The sequence below is a fragment of the Onychomys torridus genome, chromosome 22 (genome assembly GCF_903995425.1).
Source record: "Onychomys torridus chromosome 22, mOncTor1.1, whole genome shotgun sequence".
NCBI lineage: Eukaryota > Metazoa > Chordata > Mammalia > Rodentia > Cricetidae > Onychomys > Onychomys torridus.
Genome location: NC_050464.1, coordinates 12,639,892 through 12,652,756, shown reverse-complemented (window position 1 = coordinate 12,652,756; position 12,865 = coordinate 12,639,892). Strand labels below are relative to the sequence as shown.

General features: G+C 52.1%; 1 protein-coding gene across 4 annotated transcripts in view; it reads right to left on the bottom strand.

Annotated features, from left to right (window-relative positions):
- The window catches only part of Prkar1b (protein kinase cAMP-dependent type I regulatory subunit beta), a 139,998-nt gene that overhangs the window by 26,580 nt on the left and 100,553 nt on the right, over positions 1-12,865 (bottom strand). For all 4 annotated transcript variants that reach the window (XM_036172323.1, XM_036172322.1, XM_036172321.1 and 1 more), the window contains exon 7: positions 5,984-6,142. In XM_036172323.1, coding sequence (XP_036028216.1) covers positions 5,984-6,142 — 159 coding nt within the window. The remainder of the gene's footprint in view (positions 1-5,983; positions 6,143-12,865) is intronic.

The window sequence follows — 12,865 nt, the reverse complement described above, 5'->3', positions numbered from 1 at the left end:
CTCCCTGCACCCCAGCCACTCCAGGAGCACTCTCTTCACAGAAGGTGGCATGAGGCATAATCAAGACATTACCCCTAGCATAGCTGTTAACGTTCCCCCACAGTTCTGAGAGACTATTGTTATATCTCTACTGAACTGGAAACAGAGGCCAAAGAAGGTAATGGCTTGGTTCCTGTCCAATAAGTTAGGGGCTGAAATGGCTGTCCTCGAGCTCTCTATGTAGATCACGCTGGCTGCTAACAAAGATCTGCCTGCCTCTGGTTCCAGGATGCTGGGATGAAAGGTGTGTGACATCATACCCAGCTTCTGTTCTTCTCCTTTGTTGAAGTATAGTTTCATTCTGTAGCCTGTACTAGTCTGGAACTCACTATGAAGTCCAGGCTGATCTAGAATCTGTGATTCTATCTCTGCCCCCCCCAAGTGCCAGGATTACAAGCATGAGCTCACATAGCATGCCACCATACTGCACTCTCCTTGCTCTGCATCTTTGCTCCTGTGTGGACAGAAGCTGAGTCCACAAAGTCACTGCTAGGTCCTGTACCATGTGGTCAACCTCCCATCCTCACCCTGGATTGGGGGAATGACACACTCTGAGCCCAGGCTTGCCACTGGCACAAAGCAGAGTTAAGGTGGTCCAGTCTGTTTGACGTCACAGTCATGGCATCAACACCCTTCCATGCTCTGGTGCAGGCTGAGTAGCCAGCAGCAGCTGTATCCAACAACATAGGCAGCTTTCAGACAGGCTTCCATGCAGGTGGAGAGAGCTCAATGCTGTGTGGACAGACATGCCCGGGGGGCCTAGCTGCCATGGATATCTCCTCCTTGGGTGCCTGTCAGTCAATAGCAGAGACAGTTCAGTGCTCTCTCGGAAGCCTGGTGCCTTTTAGGACACTCACGGTGCTCTCCACAGCTGGGCACCTCTTAGAGACACAGGTACCCACAGTCATGTTAAAGCCTGAGGAGTCAAGAGAGAAGTCTATCCCTGAATAGTCATGTACCAACAGTGGAAGGTGATGCCCATGACTGAAATGCAGAGGCATTGGCAGTCACCAAGGCTCTTACCAGCCAGACCCTGCCACTCCGACTTGAGGACCCTAGAAGGTAGGGTGAACAGCCCAGGAAGTTCCCACTTGAAGACCAAATAGTCAGGTGTCAAAGGAGAAACCAGCCTTGTATAACAGTTGTGGGTGATGGAGGACAGGAACATGGGGGGCGGGCAGAGAGAAGGGGTTGGGCAAGGCACAGGGTCAAGCGAGAACAGTGCCATGGGACTCTAGGGGACACATTGAGGTGGTGGGTGTCATTTCCAAGATTCAAAGACTTCCAGGAGCAGTGAGTGATTATAAGTTAGTGTAGAGCTTGGAGAAGCAGTCTACCAGCATACCCAGTGCCCCTTAACCAGTGGTGAGCCTGGGGGAGGTCGAAGGATGACTTTGAGCTTCAGCTGTCAGAAAGCCTAGGCTCAGCTCTCCATTCCCACTGACCTCTTGAGCTCTGCTTCCTAATCTGTTCAAGGGAATATTAAAAACTGCCACAAAGGGTCTCCATGGAGATTGGCACAGTGACAGGGCCCTAGCTCTACCCCTAACTTTGGGCCTCAACTCCCCCATCAAATCTGGTTCAGACCAGCCCTGACAAGCCTTCAAAGTCCTAATCCTAGAAACCCAGAATCACACGTCCTCAAGCTCTCTACTTCCTAGGGAAAGCCCTGTGATGGCTAATCCGGATGCTCAATTTGACAAGATCTAGAATCACCTAGTAGACAAACCTCTGGGCACATCTGTGAGGGAACTTCCAGGTTGGGTTATTAGGGGGAGGACCCATCCTAAAGATGGGAGAACCCACCATTATTCCATGAGCTGAGTACAAAGGACTCTACTCTTCTCTCTCTCTCTCTCTCTCTCTCTCTCTCTCTCTCTCTCTCTCTCTCTCTCTCTCTCTCCTTCCTGACCGTGGATGCCATGTGACCAGCTGCCTTATGCTCCTGCCACCATGAAGGACTGTACTTAAAGCTATGAGCCACAATAAATTTCCCCCTTCCTTCAGGTGCTTTGAACAGAGCAAAGAGAAAAATAATGAATTCAATTCCCAGCAGAGCTAGGGACTCACTGCCCAGCAGTGCCAGGAGAACCTCATTAAATTGTCCTCAGCTCCCCGAACCTTGAAGATTAGACAGTGGTTCTGCCAGCAGAAGCTGGAACAAGTCTGTTTCCATGACAACAAGATGGAACAATTTGGAAAGCCAGTGTCCAGGCTCTTGTGACGCAGAACTGTTGTGTCTGCTGATGGGCGCAGGTCAGGGTGGCTGTGGTGGCGGCAGGCTGCTCAGTAACCTGGCCCAAGCCATTTTAATCCTATCCAGTCCTTAAAAAAAAATAAAGGCATTTCTTTTGAAAATGTGTAGTCCCCACTGACCACCTAGCAATTAAGCTCTCCAAGCGGAATGTAGGCAGGTTGTGACCCGGAACCTCAAATGCTAATGTTGGTACCGTGGGCAGGATAATACCGAAAACATTGTGGGGCTCAGGGAAGTGGTCAGGAGGCAGGTGAAGCCAGCCTCTTTTGTTCCTACACTGAGCAGTCATCTGCTAAGCCTCTTGGTGACATGGGGGATCCCCAGCTTAGCAAGCTTTACAGCATGCAAGACAACAAACCCAAGATGGATCCAATGGGGCTCAGCCTAGGAATCTGCCTGCAGAGGCTAGCTCAGCCTTCTCCCCAAGTAGCCTGCTTGGGCCAAGGCCTCAATCTGCCTGTTCCCCTGGCACCTGCAGCATGCCTTGGAATAGTTAGTGCTGATCGTCAAGTTGACAGAATCTAGAATCACCAGGAAGGGAGTGTCAGTGAAGGACGACCTTAGTGTAGGTTAAACTGTGGGCATGTCTATGGGGGATTGTCTTGATTGTGTTAATGGAGGTGGAAATGCCCACCAGGAATGTGGGCAACACCATTTATTTATCCTAAACTGAAGGCAAAGGACAGTAAACAGTACCAGATTCCAGTGCTCTCTACTCCTTGGCTGTGGCTGGGATGTGCCCAGCTGCCTCTGGCTCCTGCTGCTGTGATCTCCCTGCCATGATGGATGGGACCTTGGAACCATGAGTCAAAATGAATCCCTTCCTTCCTTAAGTGGTTTTGTCAGAGTATTTTGTCACATCACTAGGAAAGGTAACCAAAGAAGACCTCAGCCAAGATCCCAACTAGATTTCAAAGGCAGGGATCTGGAGACACAGAAGGGCATAGCATGCACTCACTTCCCACAGTCCCCGGGGGTCTCTCCTTGCTCCCCCACCTGCAGAGAGTGCCTGAATCTCAAATGAGTTGGCATGAGGCTAGGTTGGAGGATCGCTGTGTGGACAGGAGAGGAAGATGGTGGTTGCTGAACATGAAAGAACCCACCTTGCTCAGGGTGTTCCAGGTAGGACAATGAGACCGGGGACCAAAGATCCTGCCCCCCACTCCGTCTCTCTCTGTCTCTCTCTGTCTCTCTCTGTCTCTGTCTCTGTCTCTCTCTCTCTCTCTCTCTCTCTCTCACACACACACACACACACACACACACACACACACACACACACGGTGCTGAGACACACACCTATCCATGGCAAACACTGCCTACCCCATGGTTCAGAAGAACTGGAACCAGGGATGTAACTCTAGCACCCAGCACAGCCTGTCCTAACCGGGGCCACCTATGCTGGCCAGGACAAGGAGCTGGCCCTGACTGAAGTTTCTCTACCACCTGAAGCCTCCAAGCATATATCCCATCCCACCCCCACCCCTGCACTGCACCATGAGCAACAGCTCAGAAGAAGTTTCTCAGCCATTTTTGTGTCTGTAATTTCTCACTACCTTGGGGTTCTCACTCTGGGCAAGGATGGAGGGGTCATCTACTCCCAGGCTGTGTGAGTGCCTGGGAGTCACTGGGAGACACTAAGCTCATCTCAGAAACTACAGAAAATGGGGGTGCATTGAGATTGCAGGTGTCACATCCACCTATGCCATGAAGTAGAAGGTGCCTGGTTCTTGTGAGAGTCAGTAAGGATGTGGATCCTTCGGAGTCAGTGGTATTAGGAATGAGGACCCGTATCTGCTTAGGACACAAGTTTCCAGAGACTCAGAATGCTTCATGCAGAGGCCTCGGAAGACCCCAGTATGACTTCTTGTGTACAATTTGATATTTGATTTTGTCTAGGGACTTCCTCCCCCCCCCCCCGCCCCGCTTTGAACACAGGGTTTCACATAATCCAGGCTGGCCTCAAAGTTGCTATGTAATTGAGGATGACATGGACTTATGAGTTCACCTCCTGAGTGCTGGCATTACAGGTATGCACCACTGTGCCTGGTTTAGGCAGTGCTGGGTATGGCCCCCAGGGCTTTGTGCATGTTAGGCAGGTCTTCTACCAATTAAGTCACATCCAGTCCCTCTACTGGGAATTCCGAACTCACTAGCTGCAGACACAAGGTCCCCCAAAAGGAGCAGACAAACAGAAGGCCCAAGGCTTAAATCAAAGGAAAGAAACTCATGGAGTGCAGGTGTCTCTTGAACCCTCGCCAGAGTGCCTACAGATGACAATGCACCCCCAACTCTGCCCAGCGCTGGGCACTGTGTGTCCCTTAGACAAACAGAGCAGCAAGGAGAGACACTTAGGAAACTTCCAAATTAAAAGTCGACTTGAATGTGGAGACTGAGCTGACCTTGTGGGATGCAGCCAACTCCCCTGGGGACACTGGTGACTCTTCCATTCTGCGTCTCCCACTGTGAGTTGCAGCTAAGGAAGGAGCCCTCAGTGGTGTAATTTGGACGTATCCAAAACTGCCCAGATGGGGGATGGGTGTGGACAGGATCCAAATTCTCCACAAGAGCGCTGCCGATTCCGGAGCCCAAATGGCTATTCTTAGCGTCTGGGGATCCGAAATTAACCCAAAAGAAAGTGCCAGTTCCCTCTGCAATTTGAGAGCATTCCTGAATATAAAGTCCCAACCACAAGAGTCCCACAGCAAGCAATGACACAGCAGAGACAAGACAGGAGAGAAACAGTTGCTTGTGCAACTCCAAGCCAGGTGTGCTCAGAGGGGACAGGGACTGTGTCCTCTTGCGGGGAGGGAGGAGTCCCCATGGTACCCTCCCACGGGGACAGGCAGGTCCCTGCAGATGGAGAACACGTTGGAGACAAAGGACTATGGTGTTACACCGTCTGTTCTGTCTTTGTGCCCACAGCAGTACAGGAGCCCCGACGTGCCATGCCGAGCATGCTGGGCCCTGGGGACAGCTGCCTTCCAAGATGGTGCTGATCCACGAGTGGGTCCTACAGAAGATCTGACATCACATCAAGCCCACAGCAGGATGTGGCCTCTGGACCTCAGTGACCGAGCACCTGGGCTCCATCCTGAGCTATTCTGGGGAACATTCTGGAACGTCTCACCCCATGGCTACTCCCAGTTCTCATTGGGATGTCCAGTCTTGAGTCCCAGTTGGTCCCAGGTCCCTCTGTGACTCCAGAAGCTCTGTCAGAGGTCAGGAGGGTAGGCTCCAGAGAAGGCTGTGGTGCCTCAGGATGGAGCACTCCTGACTCCTTAGGATGAAATCCTTACTCTCTTCTCATGATGCTTCCTATACAAGCTGTACTCCAAGCAGCAGCCAGCAGTCTCTGTCCCTGTGACGCCTTTTAGCCTTTGCCCTTGGAGGGACCCTGGGTTTTATTCTCCAAATGACCACATGGTCCTCCTATGATAGTGCTGGAGATCCAGCCACTACAACCACATTCTAGAGTATCTGGAAAGAAAGGGAAATGCAATAGAGACATTCCCAGCAATCTTCCCATTTTAAAGAGATTTCAAAGCCCTCTCTGATTCTTTCCACTCATGTCAAGGGCTGTGTCTACCAGGGAGACTCATCTTGACCTGGGACCTGGGTTTCTAGTGGTATAGACTCTACTGATATGCCTCTTCCCCAACAGAGCCTCCTGGCCAGGGTTCCACTCACCATGAGGATACGCCTGTAGCTGTCACGGTCGATGCCCCAGAGCTTGAGGTCTGTTTTGGCCTTCACGGTGGCTGCTCTAGGGGTGCCATAGATGAGGGCCAGCTCTCCGAAGCTTCCCCCTTCACTGATGTTGGTAACCCATTCCCCATTGACATATACCTTCAGAAAAAAAAGAAGAGAAAGGTCCGTGAGGCATGTGGGTCACAAAGGCTGCTTCCTCTATGGGGAATCCACAGCCCACCCCAGTGGGAAAGCTGCCTTGCAAGGCTTCTTAGACCACTTCTGACACACTCCTGCTCTAGACTTAACCATGGACTAACCATGGTCCAAGGGGCTCTCATCCCACCTCACCCTATCCTACTCAAAGCCACAACTGGGCAGCATACAACAGCAAAGGACAGGTCAGGACCAGAAGGCAGTGTGTCCCAGCTTCCTCCTGGGTGGCTTGCCCATCCAGAGATCACCTCTCAGTCTCTCTGAGCCCCCATTTTCCCAACTGCACCTCCAATGAGTTGTTCATTACACATAGATAGATCCAGATGAACACCATGCCTCTTGCCTTTCCCATTTACAACTGCCTGTCCTCTCTGGCAACTCAGTGATCCCTCTACCTGAGTATCCCTCTAACCCCTTTGTCCCACCCCTGTAGGCACACACTGACTGTCCCCTTCTCCTCTGGACCTTTGCCAACAAGGCAAGCACCCAAGTCTTTTGGCCAGTGGCCTAGTCGAGCCCCCTGGCCAGGCACCACTACCAAGCTGCACCGAGAAGAAGCCAGGACAAGATTCCCTTTCAGGCCCCGTGGGCCACGCACCCTGCACAGTGTGCGCACTATGCCCGGACCTTGCGCGGCCCACACCCAACCAGGACACAGAATGGGCAGATTGTTCATTCCCAGGGCGATTATGCAGCTCGGTTACTATAAATTGACACAATGCATGCTTTATCCCTCAGCGTCTCAATGAGCGTACAGAACCGTTCCCACTGCTAAAACGGGTGTGTACCCGAAGAATGGATTGTGATGAATCATGGAAGCGATTCTTATTGAAATCAATGTCTCATTATCCGGTAATAACTGAGGCACAGAGATTTCAGTCTGAAAGAGAACGCCCCGCAGGTGATGGTTGTAACTCCACGATGAAGTGAGCAAGGCATAGAGAGGGGCTGGCTAGCCACAAAGCGTGTGTGGGGGGGGACGACACTGACTCCCAAAGATAGCACTCTACAGATGGGGTGTGTTGCTTCTCCCACCTGGCCTGGTGGGTTCCCCCAACCCCAAAGGGAGCTGGGGTGCTAGGAGAAGAAGAGGTGGGTACAGCATAACCTTAAAAACCTCAGAGGGTATCATATACCTGTCACTCCAGGCTAAGGCAGGAGGATGACAGGCTCCAGACCAGTGTTGGCTATACTATAGAGTAAGGTCCTATCTCAAAAAACAAAAACAAAACAAACAAAAAAGCTAAAGCCAAAAAGATCCACAAAGAATCTGGGAACAATGCCACCAAATGCTATAGGGAGTATGGAGGCGGGAGAGGGGAGCAATCTGGTACATCAGAGTGTACCCCCAGGACCTTACTTCACTTCACAGCCCAGGAAGGGTAGGACACAGCCTTCCCTCCGGCCTCAGAGTTGGCACTGCCACCCTGTCTATGCTTCTGCAGGAACCTATGCATGGAGAGTAAACTTGCAGGTGAGAAACCCCAGTAATCCGAACATGTAGCTCAGTGAGGATGCACGTCCCTCCCAGGACCTCCTCAGTGTCATCCTCAGTCTGTCAGTTAGTTCCTTTAGCCTCAGAGGGCTCATCCAGCCTAGATGGGCTTGGGCTGCCATAACCACAGGAAGCTACCAGGATCACTGTTTTTGTTGCTTTTTCTGGTACCAGGGGTTGAACCCTTGCACCCCAGCCCCTCACTGGGGGATTCTAGGAAGATGTTCTGCCACTGAGCCACACCCCCAGCCTCTCACTGGGGGATTCTAGGCAGGTGCTCTACCACTGAGCCACACCCCAGCCCCTCACTGGGGGACTCTAGGCAGGTGCTCTACCACTGAGCCACACCCCAGCCCCTCACTGGGGGACTCTAGGCAGGTGCTCTACCACTGAGCCACACCCCAGCCCCTCACTGGGGGATTCTAGGCAGGTGCTCTACCACTGAGCCACACCCCAGCCCCTTCCTGGGGGATTCTAGGCTGGGGCTCTACCACTGAGCCATACCCCAGCCCCATACTGGAGGATTCTAGGCAGGTGCTCTAAACACTGAGCCACACTCCCAGCCCCTCACTGGGGGATTCTAAGTAGGTGTTCTACCACTAAACCACACCCCAGCTCCTTATTAGGGAATTCTAGGAAGATGCTCTACCGCTGAGCCATGTCCCCAATTCTCTATGAAGTATTCTACACAAACACCTACTACTGAGCCATATTCTCAACCCCTCCCCTTTTTGAAATGGACTTTCCCTCTGTAATCCATGCTGTCTCCTAACTAGGGGGCAAGTTAAGCTCCAGTTGCAGCTTCCAGAGACCTGGGATTACAGGCACACACTACCACCCAGGCATCAAGACATTCTTCAGTTGAATGTGACGTCCTTGCTTGTCTCTGACAAAGATCTGAGGTCGCATCTGCTGTGTCCCAGGCTCACCTGTTGGCCCAGCAGAAGCATCTGTTACTGAAAGCATATCCCTAGAGGCTGCTCTGACCCCACCACCCTGTGTCCCCATGTGTCATCTTGGGCTGAGTCATAAGTACAGATGCTCTTGGAGTTGGGAGAGGTGTGTGGGACACTCAGTCCCCGCTGCTGAGTTGCCAGCGAGCTAGTCTCTCTCTTTACAGCATGCAGATCGAGGAAGCCCCCCCACCGACTACCCCAAGGGGAAGAAAGGACATAAAGCTACCTTCCCCCAGAGCCTCTGGGAACACAGCTTCCCAGCTGAGCCATTCCCTGACTTCACTCCCCTAAGGAAGAGTGCATGTGGTTGCACCCAGGACATGGCCAGGGAGTAGAGACCCTCTGCAGGGACTACCCTCCCTCACCCCCAGAGCCTCAAGCCTAGGGGATCCCCCCACAGTGTCAGAGGAAACCATTGTGTCCTCCAGGGCCACCCGGAGGACAAAGGGCCATCCTTCTGTGCACACTGGCCTCTGTTACAGCTCCTCCACCCAGCTGGTACGCAAAGGGGCTACTCTTGTTTGGTTCCATTTTTTGTTTTTTCTTCCTTTAAGAGAAAAATGGAGGAAGGCCCCACTGGGTTACATTATGCCACCCTGGGAGCCAAGGGTCCTCCAGCTGAGCTCAGCCTCCGCCATTCTGCCCTGCTTGCCTTCCTCCTTCCTGCCTGTCCCTGTTGAGCCTCTGCTCAGTGAGTGGCCCTCTGACCCAGGCGCCTTCTGACCTCTAGGGACTCTGCAATAGATGACAGATTCCCATCCGCAGTGGATCTTCCAAACAGCGGAGACACAGGCCACAGGCAAATGCCACGGAGATACAAGCCTGGTGTGATGGCCCATGCATGGTGATCTCAGCCCTTGAGAAACTGAGTCTGGGGGATTGGGAATATAAGGCTAGCCTAGGCTACAGAGCCTCTCTCTGTCTAACAAAGAAAAAGACAAGGCTGAGGAGATGGTTCCGTTGCTAAAGTGTTTGCCTTGCAAGCAAGAATATATGAAATCAGGACCCAGAACACATGCTCTGGGAACAGGGGCCTGGGTCTGTAACCCTAGCACTGGGGGGGGGGGGGGGGGGCAGAGGAAGTGGGAGAAGGGAGAGGAGGGGGTGGGTAGAAACAGACAAATCTCTGGGGCACACTGGCCAGCCAGCCTACATAAATCAGTGAGTCCCAGGCTAGTGAGAGGCTCTATTAACAAAACAAGGTGGATTGACAGGATGGCTCAACTTGCCTCGCAAGCCTGACGACCCGAGTTCGATCCCTGGAACCCACGTAAAAGGAAAGGAAAGGACTAACTCCACAAAGTTGTCCTTTGACCTCCAGATGTGTGTGGTGTCCAAAGCACCACCCTACACACACACACACACACACACACACACACACACACACACACACACACACACTATAATAAATTAAATGTACATAAACAAAGTGGAGGGTATTTGAGGAACGACACCAGAGGTTGACCCCTGGCTTCCTATAACATGTGTACACACATGGACACATACACTACAGCACATGTGCACGGACAACAAGATTAGAAAAAAAGAAAAGAGAAGAAAAAGGGAAACCATAAAAGACTCTGAATTCAGACCCCTGGGGTGGCCTGGACTCTGCATGCTTTTAGGGGACTCCATGCCAAGGCTTGTTCAGACTGTAGTGTGCCCAGAGGTAGCTGTGTAGTAAAGTCTTGGCAGAGACCCCAAAGATCACTGGATTTCTGGAGCACCAGGACTACAGGACCAGTGAACATTGCCCTCTTGGCACAGACAGACCAAGGTTGCCAGGAGCCCAGGGGTGCCCAGATTGGGGCAGGATCAGCTCCGCCTCCATTCCCAAGCACTTCAAAAAGTAGGCAAGATAGCAGTGGGGAAGTAAGGATGAGGATGGTCACAAGAGCTAGGGGGCACAGGGTTGTCATTCCTGGCCTATACCTTACCCAGAACCACTCCCGGGTAGTCACTGGGCCAGTGAGGGTCCCTCTCCTCCTTGTAGCCAATTCATCCTTGGTGTGGCTCTCTCTTGCTCTTCTTCATGTCTACATGCAATTCCTGGGCCCCCTAAGACATGTCAGGTTAAGACCCCAAATCTGGAGTTAGCTGATGACTTCCTCACCCCAATGTGAACCCCAAAGTAGAATCCCATGAGATCTGCACGAGCCCAACAGTCGGGGGGACTTGCCAGCACCCAGCCGCTGTCACCCATCCTCACTAGAACAGCCACGGCATTTGGGTGCCTCAAGATCTAACACGCTCAACTCCCCCAGCACACTCACCGTCAGACTGCATTCAACACCCTAACACCCTGTGACCTGAAGCTGGGCCACCGAGGACCTCAGAGATGATGTGCTGTGTGGGTAAAATATGCTTGGGAGGTGCCAAGACCTTCAGAAAAATGGTACCACCAGCTCTGCAGGTGACAAAACTGAAACGTAACAGCGTGTTGGAAAGCAGGTCTCCAGGAGACATTCACACATCCATGTTCCCTGCAGCATAGCTTGCAAGAGCCCAGAAGGATGCACATGAAGAAAATGTGGCACATGCCCGCAGTGGAATGCTATGCAACCTTAAACAGAATATTCTGACACATGCCGTAATGTGAATGGATGGCAGACCTTGAGAATGTTTTGCTCAGCTACAAGCAGCCACAGGATAATGCTGTATGAAGCCCTCAGAAGAGTCAGGTTATTTTTAGATTTGTTTTTTATTTTACGTGTATGGGCGCTTTGCCTGCTTGTAAGTCTGTGCAAGCAGGAGAAGGGGTATGATACCTCAGAACTGAAGTTATAGACAGTTGTGAGCTGCCGTGTGGATGCTAGGAATCGAATCCAGGTCCTCTGAGAGAGTGTTTAGTGCTCTCTAACCACTGAGCCACCTCCCCAACCCCAGGAGTCAGATTTCCAGGGTAGGAAATAGGAAGGGGAGAGTTGGGGGCTGGGCTGGGGCTGTGGAGTGACTGATTAAAGGGGTCAGATAGAAGCTGGCGAGGCAGGTTGGTGGACAACAGCTCACTGTGGAAATGTGAGGACCTGAATTCAGTTGCCAGAAGCCATGTTTTCAAAAAGTCAGGTGTGATGGTGGATGCCTGTAAGTCCAGCGCTGGGGAGGTGGAGGCAGGTGAGGTTGAACCTGAGGTTGTGTGGGCCAGCCAGCCTGACCAAATTACATGCCCCTGGCCAATGAGAGACCCTCTCTCAAAAAACGAGGTGGACAGTGACTGATAAAGACACCCGAGGTTAAGCGCTGACCTCCAAGGCACGTGTGCTCCTCCACCCCCTCCCCCACACTCACAGAGGAAAGAGTTGTGCAGGTGGATGATGGTTAACAGCTGCGCTGACGATACCATAGTTAATCTCATGCTCCGAGCACTTTCCCAATTTAAACATAGGCGCTCACCCAGAAACTCTGGCAAACTGAATAGCCATGAGCCCAACTGCTGGACAAGACAGTGGTGCCCAGGGATGCTTGGCTCCTGAATGCACACCATGTTGCCAGGGAGGGAGATATCTTTGAGGTGAGAAGAACTTCTTCTCCTGGAACAGGAGGAATCTTACCTACCTAAAAGCCACAGGGACAGCGTGAACTTCAGAAAGGATGGGGGGACCCCCAAAATGAGAAGAAGTCTAAAGACAAGCAGGGAAGATTCTGGGCCCCATTCCCAATCTTGTCTGCCTACAGCTGAGTGTCCTTTTCAGCAGAAATGCTGTGTTCCATGAATAAAATAAATTGGAAAATATTTTTCTACTCGAAAAATGGATCATAGTTCTTGGCAAATGTACACACACTGCCTGGCATTTACAGTCTCTGTGGAAAGCTATGGCTTTAACCAAGACTGAACTTTAGGCCTCTTGTCCCCTGGTCCTCTAGGGCACTGGTAGTGGGATGGCAGTGTCCATCCCAGAGGGGTGCTCCAGAAACCCTAGCACACCAGCCTGTCTGGAGGGAGGGGTGCGGATCCTGCCTGGAGGGGTGAAGCTGGTGACTTCCCTCTCATGCCCCCACCCAGGTAAAGGCTGAACAGTTGCTGAGCTGGTGGCATCCTCACAGACCTGCCCGGCCTGAGGGAGGGGTCACAGAACACAGCGCCGAGGCCACAGAAGCTTATTGAGAGTAAGCGCTGTGATTATAGTGATATATGCCCCATAACTCAGCTGGGACTGACATGCCGGCTTCTCACTCCCAACCCCTCACTGGGCACCCTTTGATTCCTTAAACATG